Source organism: Maylandia zebra, linkage group LG10 (genome assembly GCF_041146795.1).
Source record: "Maylandia zebra isolate NMK-2024a linkage group LG10, Mzebra_GT3a, whole genome shotgun sequence".
Taxonomy (NCBI): Eukaryota; Metazoa; Chordata; class Actinopteri; order Cichliformes; family Cichlidae; genus Maylandia; species Maylandia zebra.
In genome coordinates this window covers 27,521,217-27,535,651 of record NC_135176.1, presented here as the reverse complement: position 1 = coordinate 27,535,651, position 14,435 = coordinate 27,521,217, and the positions used below count along the sequence as shown (strand labels likewise).

The 14,435-nt window shown below is 39.5% G+C and overlaps 1 protein-coding gene across 4 annotated transcripts in view; it reads left to right on the top strand.

The window, feature by feature from the left end:
* gria4b (glutamate receptor, ionotropic, AMPA 4b) overlaps positions 1–14,435 on the top strand; it is a 157,833-nt gene that overhangs the window by 106,411 nt on the left and 36,987 nt on the right. For 3 of the 4 annotated variants that reach the window (XR_013100630.1, XM_004551206.4, XM_004551205.5), the window contains exons 9-10: positions 2,392–2,502; positions 13,159–13,365. Coding sequence is in view for 3 of the 4 variants with exons in the window: in XM_004551206.4 (XP_004551263.1) it covers positions 2,392–2,502; positions 13,159–13,365 (318 nt within the window). In the remaining variant the exon portion in view is untranslated. Of the gene's footprint in view, positions 1–2,391; positions 2,503–3,341; positions 4,739–13,158; positions 13,366–14,435 lie in introns of those variants that run through there. The other variant, XM_012919157.3, reaches the window with a different exon arrangement.

Sequence of the window (14,435 nt, the reverse complement as noted above, 5' to 3'; positions counted from 1 at the left end):
AAGGTGGAGGGGAGGGGGAGGAGAGGCAGAGAGGAGTCCCCATCAATCAAAAGCTGCTTTGGCCTGTCTTCCTTCGCCGTGGCAAGGGTCCCGTCAGGACACGGTCTATATATGTGTGTGTGTGCATGTGTGGGTCACAGCCTCTCTCCTACATTTTCCGTGGCCCTCAATCATCCTGATGCCTCAGCACACTGGAGGGATCAGCCAATCACAGCTTATTCCCAGCACCTACACTATGACTCACTTGTAGCTGCTCATAAGGGTCGACTTCAGGGCAGGGACAAAATTTGTCCAAAATTTGTCCCTGCCCCAATAAAAACATAAAAGCACCAGAAGAATTCATGTCTACAGGGAACCAACCATGCCTCTGACAGGGGAGGGTCCTTTTTCATCAGCAGCAGGTCATTTTTACTCCCACCTGCAAATATGATTATGAATTGTGAGTCCATACCACCATCAGTAGCTTAGATCAGATTAAAATAAAAATCATGACTAAACATAGCTATGTGAGACGTGTCTCAAAGTACAGAAATGCCACGCTCATCTAGAGAACAAAAGAGCGAACCATGTGTCTATTTCTGTGCTGAATTAGCAGTTATTGTAATTTTTTTAAAAGTCGAGAATGATTACTTCAGAGCAATCGACGGCTATCTACATGTTGAATTATTACCTGGTGCCTGCTGTTTGTGGTTTCCTTTAAGTAATAAAGGCCTTTTTTTTTTTTACCATAAATTGAAATAAATATGTGCACAAAGATCAGGATTGCAGCAAATTAAATGCCTTCGCCCCGCTGAAAATGCTCCACTGAAAGAATTTTATGATATTACAGCCACAGCAAACCTATCTGTCAATTTTGCTCAGTCAGTTTGCCCCTGAAGGACTTCTGGATGAAGGATGAAGACAGTAAAGTCAGCTGAGCATGATATTACACCACATTGATCTTGAAACTGGCATCTTGTGTGAAGTATATTAATCTAAGGCCAAATGGTACTGCTTACTGTCTTTAACTGGCTTTCCTCAGCGTGATATGATGATACTTTATGTATTTGTGACGTATAGTTGGACTAAATAACTAAAACCTGGAAGTTAATTGAAAAAAAGTTTAATGTGCTTTTTTTAAACAGCACCTCCTGTCAGGAGAAGATGTCATTAGCAATTAGTAATAGACATTGTACCAAGTTTCACAGCTGTGCCTGGGGAAAAATACTTAAAAATACTGTTGTACTCTTGTATTAATAGCTCAAATAGTTGCAGCCTTACTCTTGCCAACTTTAGTATAAAGGTACCCAGTCCTGGGAATCTCAACCCAAGGTATTCTTAAAAGTGTTTTCCAAGCTCTGGATTCATCAGCTTTCATCATCTTGAGCCTCTTGCCTCGTGTGCACAGAGACATATGTAGGTCACTTACACCGTATGTGAAACATGAGCCGTCACAGTCTGCACAACAGCAAGAGATACATTTCAAAGCATCAACAGAAAGTAAAGGAATCACGGAGTTGCGATTTTGTCACTTTTAACTTTATCCTTGTATTTTTGTATTTAATGGTGCCTTTTCATCCTCTATTTTATAAAAAACTGAAGTGTTAAAACATTTATAAAAGTCAACATTTATAAAAATCATTCATTAAGTTAATATTACTCTACATTTTTCTCTCTATAGAGCCCATGCACATTATGAATTACTCCAAAAAATAATAATGATTTTTCCTTTATATGTCACACAGTGTATGTTGCTTCTTGTTTTATATCACAATATGTGTGTACTACGTTTGACTGTTATATTAGCCCAATGATACATGCCGTTCTTTAAGCCACACCTCCCTAAAAGCACACTTTATTCTGATTGGTTGCCCTTTGCTGGGCTTCCCCAAGTAGTGCTTGTAAACCACACCTCCTGATCTCAGCTTTGGCTCATGTCTGAAACCATATAAGGGAAACCATACACATGCCAGGAAACATGCAAAGCGAGCTGTTAGAGTTTTTGGCTCATCTGGATTATTTTTACTTAAATCCTGATCCCATTGTTTGAAACATCCAACAGTATCCAACAATTTAACAGTATAAAAGTGATAATTAATAAATGGGAAATAATATAATATGATCACTATCAGGGTGCCTACAGTATGATAGAAAAGTGTCCACTATTTGAACAAATTACTTGTAACGCCAACACTGAGCTGCATAAATTAAGCTTCACGCTGCAGTAAAAACAAAGCTTTCCTCTCCAGTTACATCCACTTGCATCAAGTAAAATAGCTCCCACGGTATTAGGGATTGCATCATCATAATACATAATGCATACACCCACCCGACCATGTGGATTATATAGCATATTATTATGAATCTACGCACGCTTCGGAGCTTGATCTCATGTTTTTGTTTTCACTACAGATTGGCTACTGGAACGACGCAGACAAACTGGTGCTGATCCAGGACTCTCCGCTGCTTCCAAATGACACTTCTGGCATGGAAAATCGAACCGTTGTAGTCACTACAATCATGGTAAGAGACCAGCATGTCCTCAACCAACGCGCACACTCATGCATGCAGTAATATTCAAAGTAATTTGTAATGCCAGGAAGTGTTATTAACAAGTGCCTCTGCAGATTACACTGATTCATATGCAGAGCCAGGAGTGTCAGATTTAGTGGATACACATCATACATCACAAATCTCCGACACTGATACGAAAAACATGACGGTCGGCTGCACTTTTTGCTTGCAAAGTGTTTCTGGTTTGTTTTTCTGATGTACTTTTTTTGTTACATGTTTTAATATATTAAAGGGCATCTTTAGTGGTAAAATTTTAAGCAGCAGCCAGATGAAATTGGCAAGGGCACATATTCAAGTTCAGTGCTCACAATTTGGCACTTTTATAACCCTAAAAACCTTTAAATTCTGCGCTACGAGTGACCAGATTTCAGAGATAAGTCTGCTTAGTTACATAATTTTCTATTTTTAAAAAAACTCTTAAGGAAAGGGGATTTATTTTTATTACTTCAACAGAAATTTCAATAAAACATAACACAGCTGCAGGACTAACTGCCGTCACTTAGATTTTCCTTTATTGCACCAATAAACATCATAAACAGCTGCCGTTATTGAGGGTTTTTTATTTTTATTGCATTTTATAAAGCAGTGCCATACATCTACAAAAGCATTTCACACACACTGAATTGCCTTTGCATGGCATGCGAATCTCAAGCTGTAGCAGCGACTCTGCGGTGGCTGAATAGAGTAAAGCAGCCAGATGTAAATGTAGCATCTGAGGGGAGGAAGGAAGGAAGGTAAGGAAGTGGGAATGGAGAGTCACAGCTCAGCAAAATCCTCCCTCTTTTCAGCCCCTGATGAGGAACCCCATTTTAAGAAACTGATCCCCAGTTGGACGCAAGCAGGATATGAAAGCCCTTAATGGCAGAGTGATGGACACAGCAGCCTGAGCCAAAATGAAGCCCTAAAGACACTGGGCGAGAGGAGAGACACAGCAGCTGTGTTAATGGATACCCTGTTTCAGAAATCTGAACAAGAAATGGAGCCGCTCAGAGCCATAATGGAGTCCCTCGAGAGGATAATAAAATGCAAATGGAGGGGGAAAAGACAGTCCTCTTTTCTTTTCTGTTTTTTACGGACGCCCTCATGGATGGACACCCATTGAGGCCTAAATGGATCCCCCCACTCCTACCATCACAGCATCTGATTTCTAGCATAAACAAGCTCCAACTACACCTGCTAATGTGTGTGTGTGGTAGTGTCACGCATTGTCATGCTTGGTGTGTCTGTGTGGCCAATCACAGCTCGAGAATCACCCCAGTTTGCGATTGTAGTGTTTTGCAAAGATCTCCAGAGCCTGAAGCGTAAAGTAAGGAAGTGGCAGTGTATAAATATACATGTTGTCTAAACCTGTCACCTTCTCCTACTACCTGCTCTACCGTACAGTACATTACACACTCCGAGGGCTTCCTGTAAGCCTTAAAACAGCTTAGAAAGACTAATGCTCTCATAATCATCCCAGTTCATATCCATCATGCTTTTGTGCAGCATGATAATATAGTTACATTGTGACGGCTGCCTTTCATTCCCGCTTTTAATGTTTGTTCTGCGTGTTTGTGAGAGTAATGTTGGCTTAGCATAAACTTAATGAAGCGTCCAAGTTTTATATTACATCCATCTGTGTCTTAATGCGTTTTAAGAACCCTTTGCAAAGTAGCAGTTTAACATGTCGTGGAATATGCTTGCTGATTATCAGGCCTACACTAGCTGCTCCCTGGCCTAAGCCTGAAATAAGTTTTATGATCTCACTTATATTTAAAGGCGGATAGCTCCTCTACCCCAGAAACCTGGAGACTGGGGCATGGCAAAAGGGGGGACATGGGGTGGCACCAGTCCCCTCATGGAAAAAAATATGAAAAATTTAGGGAGGGACAAGAGGGTTTGGTGTAGTCTTCCTTAATGCATCATTGTAAATAAAACTATTCAATTTTCAATAAATTAACTTGCATTCAAAGCTCTTGTGCTAATTCTAGATGTGAAACAATGAAATTTAACTTTTTATCTTAAAATCAAGAATGTGTGAGACATTGTTTGACCCATCGGCAGAATAAAAAATCTTTAAGATCCTACCCAGACTGGATTCTGTTCCTTAAATGGTTGAATCATGTTCTTTCATGTGGTGGCCACATGTTACAGGGCAGCCATCTTTCTCACAAAGTCATTGTTGGTTTGGTCTGGAAACAGCCATGCCACCACATTTATAAATAATAAAATCCCAGAAACCGTTTAATGGCTCTTCTCTTATCTTAAACCTTTAAGAGTTGTCTGTATTTAAACAACACAAAAAATGACAAGCACACACTAAACCAAACCACAGTTGGAGAATCCATGATATTGATTGGTTTTTACCTTTTTTTTTGCCGCTTGTTTTGTCTTCTTAATTTTTTTCTGTGCACAGTTTAGCTGTGTGTTGTGTTCCTTCTTGTTTGTCAGATTTGACGGCTGCTTTTGGCCCAAAGCTGAGGGCTTAACTCTGCCCTTGCTTTCACATAATTCAAGCGGGTCCACCAGGTGCCCCCATTCTTCAGACCTGAACCTATCCTGAGGCCATATTTCTGTCGTTTCTTCTCCACAAAGTTATATGATTTTATAAGAAAGGCTTTCTCATAAATAAAAATGACATGACAGTCAACAAGTGCAAAAAATACTTCACCTTCACTTGCCAGTAATCCACATATTTAATGCCAGATACTCGCTGCAGTCCACTTGTGGTGCTGTAGCATCTTAAAAAGAGAAAACAACTTTCAGATTTTTTTAGTACATCAAAGCTGAGCTCCCAGATTAGCATGGCTACAGTCTAATCTGTTATAATCCAGACCGTGCCCTTTAAAGTATAGAAGCTGTGGAGAGTTTTTATGTCTTGTCACAACACAAGGTCATACTGTTTTCAAAGTGGTGTTTAGTTCTCTTTGTCGTGAGCCTAAAGCTTTAAGAGATAGCTAAAAACCCTGTGAAGTCTTTGGCTTCAGCTGACCAGAGTTTGATGAATATTCAGAAAAGCTCCCGTGGACAAGGACGACGTTTGATTGTGATTATATGGGCAGTAAAAAGGCTGTGAGATTTGATGTTGTGTGCCTTGGCTTAAAACTCCCTCATTACACATCTTGGCACAGTATCAACCTGCCAAAGGGCAGGAACTACATAGAAGTCCTGCAACAGCGGTGAAATGTTTCGGAAATGGTTTTGCTGTTAGGCTTCACTGTGGTGCTTAAAATCCCTGTTGATAACGCACCTACAACCCGGTCTCATTCAAATTTCGGGGTGTCAACCCCAAATTTAGCAGATTAATTTCCAGACTGGATTACTCCAACTTTGTATATGCTGGACTGAGTAAAAGACTGCAGTAGGTTCAAAATGCTGCTGCAGAAACATCATCATCATTCAGTGTATAGCTTCATTTGGTTTGTTTCAGGTTATGAGTCAGATCTTTTTTATCGTCACATGTCATAATCTTAGGTGAATTAATCAGTAACATTTAGTAATACCAAATTCCTGAATGGCTCTTACAGTTGCAGCTCTAAAACTCTGGAATCGCCTTCGTCTTTAAATTATTTCTGCCTTTAAATCCTCCCTTATTCTGATTATTTATTGTTCTGTTAACTGATGCATTAATTGCTGTCATGTACTTTGGTCTGTTCTTTTTAAAAGAATTGAGTACTTCTGAGCATTAAAAGAATTTCTAGTGGACCAAATAAGACTGGAAATAATGCTAATAAATGTTCAATTAAATTAATTTCATAGGCCTCTAACATCAGAGTTTCTCTGAGTATTTTGGTCTGAAATTTAATTCAATTCTGTTGTCATTTGAACATCTTCAAGCTCTTTATGCTGATTTTTTTCCAGGCATTGAGGGAACCTTCGGCCAGTCACCTGTGGACAATTGTGGGGGGCAGCCAGAGTATTTAGAAAGCAGATATCTGGGCTCAACAATTCAAATCAACAGATAGTGGACAAGAGAGGTAAAGAAGAAGGCAGGCAGGATGGAGCCGGTGGAGATGAGTGTCAGGGGTGATTTGTGATGGAAGGATAGCAGCAAAAGTGAAACGGATGGTAGTGAGTATGGTTTGGAGATGGTGGCACTGACAAAAAGACTGGAGGTCGAGCTGAAGATGCTCACATTTTCTCATTGGCAGTGACCAAAATGCACAAGATTAGAAATGAGCAGCTCAGGCTGACCAGTTTGGAGACAAAGTTAGAGAAGCAAGGCTGATTTGGACATGTGCACAGGAGGGAGAGTGGGTACATTAGACAAAGATGTTGACAGTGGAGAAAATTTCTGACAGGCATACTTTAAGCTGCAGGTTCTTCATTGTCAACATTTATGCTGATGAAAATTACCCAGAAATGGATCAGAGCACGTAGCCTTATACGACAATTAGGGGAAATGAATTCTGCCTGTATTCAAATTACAACATTCATCAAGCTGAAGCAAACAATTTGCAAACAATTTTATCAGTTAAAAAGTTTTTTTCTAGATCTGACTAAAGTAAACTAGATGAAAATAAATGAGAGGTTGAGGATAAGAATGCAAAAATGTTCTTGAGTGAGTCACTCTGTGTGATTGTGGGAATGAAGGGCACGTTTCTTAAACCTTATAAATAGTAAATTTGTGATTTATAGACGAATGTTGTCTTTTCAACCACGTTTTACATTTCTAATTATATTTTTGCTTTACTGTTGGGAATCGCAAACTTTGGCTTAGAGTGGCTGAAGCTTTCAGATCCAAAACCCTTGACTGTAGCACCCAAACGCCTCTGCTGTGAACAAAAGCAAAATGGAGATTCACAGTATATTCTCTGTGTGCGCTTCAAATGTGCTCCTCTTTTCAGTGTCGTACACTCAGTCAAATAAAGTGTGATTAGAGCGTCTAATGGCTGCTGATGACTAAACCCCGACATGAGTCACTCATGGAGAAGTAATAATGTGTGTGAGAGCGTCACACAGTTTGGTTTTTGCGGTCAGGTTTTTGGACAATGGGCCATCATTCTGTTATTGCTCATAATCAAACAGAATGTGCAGCAGATTGTTTGTCCTGCGTAACGTACAAAACACTCACACACAAAGCCAAATGGCCAGATTTTACTAATGTAGACTGTGTGTGTGTGTGTGGGTGTACGTATGGATTTGTGACATGCAGTTGGCCCTGTGGTATGTGTGTGTGTGAGAGTGTGTGTGTGTTCTAATGGCATGTGTAATTAGTCTCATTAGGCAGTGAGTGAAGCCGTGCGGTTGTGATTATTGACCAGCCTGTCAGCCATGCTGGCCTTTACTGTGAAGACCTCTGAAGTACTGCTCTGTTCTTGTGCCAGAAACACTGACTCCCTCTGCTCCTCTGGCTGCCAGCACTGTCATACACCCCGCTATCATAAATCATATGGATTAGAGCCGATTTCCCTCTGATATAAATCCAAAAACACTGGCAGAGATCAACTCGCAGATTAAGTCATCATCAATAAAACGCTTGCGATTCATTAAAGGTGTGACATGAGTTCCATTTAAGAGCCAGCACAAGAATTCCTGATTCCTGTAGGTCATCAAGACTACCAAGGTCCTCAAAGAGGACATTTAAAGTAGAGATGTCCATCCGGACCACAACAGGGATGTTTTCCAACAACACCAGAAACCCTGGGATGGAGGTGGGTTGCAAAGTGGCTTGCAGAAGCACCATGCAGGCCGAATAAGCTTAAAGACTAAACTTTATGTGAGCTATCAGCTGCTGGGGTTGGCTGTTGAGGTAATTTGATTGCTAGCTGACCGGCCAGACCAAACGCTAAGCTCAGTTAAACTTTTTTGACAATGTTGTTAAAACTGGTAATAAAATGATTATCAGTGTTAATCTTTGTGTAGTTCTTGGGGATTTTGTGTCATTTGCTAAATACTGTTCTACCTCTCAGACAGTACAAAAGACAGACCTGCAGGTCTAAATAGATAGAGGAGTTAGCTGACAACTTTCAAAACACTAGGATGGTGGTGGCGAAAGCACTCATCCTCGGGATTTCACAAACTGTCTGTGGTACAGTACTATAGTGTTATCACAGCAAATATTCAGTCTCCTGTCGCGTGGTAAAGGAAAAAGCATGAAAGCCTGTTTGAATGAACTGTTACTCTGTCGATTAGTTGTACCCTGAGCTAGTAAAACCTGTATATAATGCATAAATCTGACATTATTCAGATGTCCTTTGGACTCCATGTCCTGACAAGCTGGAAGTTGCAAAATAAAATAAAAAACAGGAATTTGCCATAATAAAAAAAATCGAATTAAAACTGCAACAAGAGCTATTTCTTACTAGCTGTACTGGCACCCACTGTACTGCTGCACAGAGATGAATGTGGGGAAAAGGTGTTTTCAAGAGCATTCAAAGTGTGTTCTCTCTTTTTACCTGAATTCCTGCCTAATTCCTGTCTAATAATTCTCTCTATACATGCACGAACCGAGTCCCTGGATACTGAAGGATATCAGGATATCTAGATTACTTTGTGATGAAGAGGACATAAATGTGACTTTTAACTATGTTTTTATTAGCTTTGCAGCTTTTCCTCCTGACAAAGACCTCTCCCATGGACATTCATACATTAAGTAATTAAGTAATAAGAATCCACAGCAACGTTTTTAGCTCAGTGAGCTACCTTTCTTTTCCTACATTAGGACACCTGAGGGATTAAATGAGCAGTTAAACTCATTTACACTGGCAGGAAGTGGCGCTTTCACTGATCTGAACCACAATGAAAGTGACAGTTTGACTAACTTTAGCTTGCTTCTTTGCTAATGATGTCAATATCAAAATACTTTCCAAAGCTACCGTTTGTTTTTTTACCTTTAAATGAAGACTGTTAGGGCTTGTGTTTGAACTTCGGGGAGCTGGTTATTTGTCGATATTAGTGATTATTGAGCTCCATTTTTTTCAGCTGGCATTAGCTAGTGTAGCTTTCGGGTAGTAGCAGAAGGTATTTATTTATGTCCTTCATACACAAATTGATCTCCAGGCTGTAAAACTACAGTTTTGCTTCATTTTGTGCTTATCAATTTTGCATTTAATGCAGTTATTATGAGGTCTGTCACACACAGCAAACCCAGGGTAGGATGCTGATTATTTTCTGAGGCAGTCAGCATAATGTGAGGCTAGTGTTATGTGTAATCTTTTTCTTTGACATGTTACATAAATAATGCACAAACATAAAGACGGACAAGGGAATTTGATATGCAGATACAGAGTATGATTGATGCTTTATAGTTGTGGGAAAATGTTAATAATTAGTTATTGATAATTTGTTAAAAGGCTTGGCAAATGATTCATGTTAATATTATTAATGAGTTATGGAACCTTGTAACCCACTACAAGCGTCCTTCACTGTATTTTAGTACATCGTGCCATCATTATGTTGTACAGTAACATCTTTGCTGTGCCGTAGGCTCAGCCGGGCATTTGCATTCTCTCCCTGCCATCGAGTCTTTGGTTTACCTTGCTTTGGCCGGCGGCAATGTCAAGCAAACACATCTCAAGAATAAATTGCTCCCATTCTCAATATGCAATATGCTGCCATCCATGACAAAAGTAATTTGTTTGGAAATATGAGTTCAGAAAGCATGCACGGCTGACATTTAGATCACTTTCCGAGGAACAAGAAATCTAATGATATACAACCTTCCTCTGGTCACAGTGTAGACTGATGTAGCCACCCCGATTATTTAAGTGGTGGCATTAAGTTATTCAGTCTGACTGCATCTAATTTCTCTGCTCCTTTCTGTTCCATGTCTGTACCCCTCCTCTACCTTTTTTTTGCTTAGTCATGTTTTCTGTCTCTGTGACATGCATCTATACAAATGCTTTGCCTGCCTAAATGATGGTGTGTGCCACATATTAAGAACAGATAGTCTATGAATAGACGTCACAGTAGCTATGAAGCTACTGTGACGGCTTTTTGAACTGAGACATCTCAAGGTGCATCTGACTGTGAAACTGAGGGACACCGAATGTTTAATTTATGAAAATAACATCACGTTGTATTCACCAGGACTTAAGACTAGAGACTAAGACCATAAACCCACCAAGAAAGCGATTACTGAAGTCGTAGGCCAAGGGAACCGAGGAATTTTTCTCCAATAGATTTCTATACAACTGTAACTCTTTTTACAGCCAGACTAGTCGCCCCCTGCTGACCACTGAAAAGAATGCAGGCTTAAGGCACTAGGCAAAGCAAGGAGTGCAGTGACTATAGCTGTTTTTACAAATTCTCTGTAATTCTTTAGACTCAGACTTTTTAGCTATAGCATGTCAGTGCTGTCTGTGTGAACACAAGTTATGGTCTTTCTCCTCCCACCTCCTTCGCACTGATTTTCTGGTGATTTCACGTGACTAAAAAGTCAAAAGTATCCAGTTCGACGTCACCCACGTGTCAGTGAGCTGTCCTTTAGTTTAAGGAGATTCTGTTTAGATGCCGTAGTTTATAAAAGTAGAAAGTTGTTCAGACCTGATCTTTCTCTCCTGTAGCTGACGTATGAAAACTGCTCACAAAAATAGAGAAATTATATAAATCTTTGTTCCATTTATAGATTATTATCTTTAATTGTGATGTAATATTTCTTTTTTTACATTGTAATGAAAGTCATTGATGTTGTGTTGTGAAAGCTGATCAGGATTCTATCACATGGATGATTAAAAAAAATGTACATGGCTTTCAGGTCTAAAAAGGGCCTTAAACCTGCATTCCTTTTGATGGCCACCAGGGGGTTGCAAAAAGATTTCCAGTCATATAGAAGTCTATGGGAAAATGTTTCTGTGCCGTGATCTCTGTAAATATTTTCCTGCTCATCTTGAATAAAAACATTGAGTCCTTTTTGTGAATTTAAGTCATTCCAGCTGTTAAAAAGGATGACTATACTCTTTGTTTCTCCCAGTTTCAAAGATGGTGAGGCTTCTTACCTGGACTTCCCATTAATGTGTGATTTTTACTGTGACAACGTAAATCTTATATGCTGTGTATGCTCTGCTCAAATCACAAACAACTAAAAAAGACAGTTAAACTTTCTTACGACTGCAGAGGTTCATGGTTGTTGTTATCTCATCATCTGATTGATTAATAGTCATAACATGAGCTTGTAGTCTTAAACTAACCTTGCTCATTGTTGAAGAACTGAATGTTAAACTTTAAACAGGAAATACGCAGCTTTTCCTGTTTTTAAAACTTGAAGCAGAAATGCTGTGAGCACCAGGGATAATGCACTAATTTAGCCTCGTTTCACCTTCTGTGCCTCGGGAAGTAGCTCAGGTCGTTGACTAATCACAGGGTTGGCGGTTTGATCCCCGACGCTTCCTAACCGCATGCTGAAGTGTCCTTGAGTAAGGCACTGAACCCCAAATTGCTCCCAGTAGTCAGAGAAGCACCTCCCATGGCAGCTGAGTGTGTTGGTGAGTGGGTCCATGAGATCGATTCAGGTTAAAGTGCTACATAAATGCAGCTATTTACCGTTTCTCATTACAGCTCAAGAATGCTGATCGCTCGGTTAGGTCTGAAAATGTGCTTTAGTCTAAATAAATAACTGCATGTATACATTTAAAACAAATTTAATGGTTTCAGTGTTTAAGACTGAAGAAAATTTAGTTTATGTACTAAGAGTCCTTTTTATTTAAAGGGTTTCTTTTCTGTAAACAAATACTTAGTAAGCTGCTTCCAGACTTTGGTGCGCCACCCCAGAAAATTCAAATACATTGTGTTGTTTGAGCATTTTAGAAATTTACAACCTTCATGAGGTCAAAAATATTCAAGATGAAAGCTTACACTGTGTGTATTCTCCCTCTTTCCACATAATCTGAGCTCTAAGTGCAGTGCCCAAAATTGACCAACAGGTGTCGCTTTTTTGCCTGAAAGACACGACTCATTCAGGTCTTCTCGTTCTTCTTGCCCCAGGCAACAATTACAAACAGTGACGGGGTTATGAGATTTTGCTGCTTTGTTTGTTTGTTAGCAGGCTTATTTTGGATTGCTTTGCATGAACACTTTACCAGCAGTGGAGCTTGGCCCAAGATTTGGACTTGATCTAGTAGAACAGATTCTTTACCATTGCAAGAGAAAGCAAAAAGTAAAACATTTCACAGTCCATCTTGTGTATAATAAGTGTATTAAGCTGAAATTGAGAAAATTAGGAGAGATCATGAGAGTAATCCGGATTCAGATCCTTCTGGATCCAGGATTCAATTCATGCATGGTGTGGAGGAAATTATCCACGTTTGTGGAAGTATCTAGTCGTAGGCTCCTCTTGTTTGTTTGTTTCATTTGTCGTCAGGCCTGAAAATCAGATTCTTCTGTCAATACTTATAAGAATGCATTGTTAACATTCAGCAGTCTGTCTCTGCCATTTCAGTGTTTCTAGGATTTGTTACTACCTCCAAAATTTAATCAGTAAGAATTGTGCGTTTTATCATCTGCGTGCCCTATATGCAAACCAAACAGGCACCTCATCAAGCCGTTGCTCCACAAGTACCTTAATCCATCATGGTATTGATGAGCTACAGTTCAGTGCTCTCTATTTGTGTGTCACTGCACAAACCCTCATGTCTGCGTGTCTGTCTGTCTGATGGTTTGGTTCACTGGTTATGGTCCCTTGTGTAGGAGGGACCCTACGTGATGCTTAAGAAGAACTGGGAGATGTATGAGGGCAACGACCAGTACGAGGGTTACTGCGTGGATCTGGCTTCAGAGATCGCCAAACACATCGGCATCAAGTACAAGATCTCCATCGTCCCCGACGGAAAGTACGGCGCCAGGGACCCAGAGACGAAGATCTGGAACGGCATGGTCGGGGAGCTGGTGTACGGGGTAAGAACTTTTGTTTTCAATCTTTTTTGACGGAAATTATCTTTGTTTTTTTTTTAAGTTTTTTTATGACTCATTTCACTGAAGCTTCAATTTTATGCTGTCAATAGAAGTCAAGATGGTATTTACAGAGAATATGGTGCCTCCTCCAGATCTTTTTGTACTAACAATACATTTGTACAAAAGCTTGGTTTCTGAGAGAGAGAAAAAGACTCTGATCTTGAAAGCTGAAAACTGAAATTATTGATCAAAATCTACATCATTAAACCTCAAACCAAAAGTCGATGAAAGAAAAGATACACAAAACAAACTAAAGCTGCTGTTGTAAATCTTTGATGAGTATGACATGAAAAAAGTCTATATTTTAAAGGCTGAATGATAAAAAAAAAAATTATATTGATAAATTAAACTAATTAAATTTTGTAAGCTCATATTAGTATTACTAGTATGTATTAAGTTCATATTATGCAGTAACTGCCAGGGCTGGAGCTCCTTGAGGCTGCATTCAACACCGTCAATACATGCAGACTCCTATATTAAAATGGCTAATATTAGTACATTAAAAAGCATTTTTTTAATTTGATTTTTAAAAAAAATCTCTAGAGCTACAACTAAGCAAATAGAAATTTTTTTCTTTTAACTTACCCAATTAATAATGGGTGTGTCAGCTTCTACTTACTGTTAGCTGTTTGCTAGGTATCGCCTTACGCTACAGTCACAGTAGGGAAAACTGTAGTTGGAGACCACGGAAACCAAAACAGCTGTGCCACATGAATTTGCGATCTTGTTGCCTTTGAAATGGTCGCTCTGAGGATGGAAACCAGGTCTGTGACCACAGCAGTCAAAGGCCATTATTATCATTGCTATATTTACATGTTAGTGCTAATTAGCAGCTACCTGCTTCTGTACAGTCTATGGAAGCAACTTGCTAACCCAGCTTGCTAACATTAGCACCATATTGGACCATTTTACCTTCTCCACCAAATATTGAATCTTCTGGCTCCAAAAATTTTAATATTGAAATGACCAAATCCCAAACATAAAGCTTTAAAATAGTAGTACACAATCCAGAA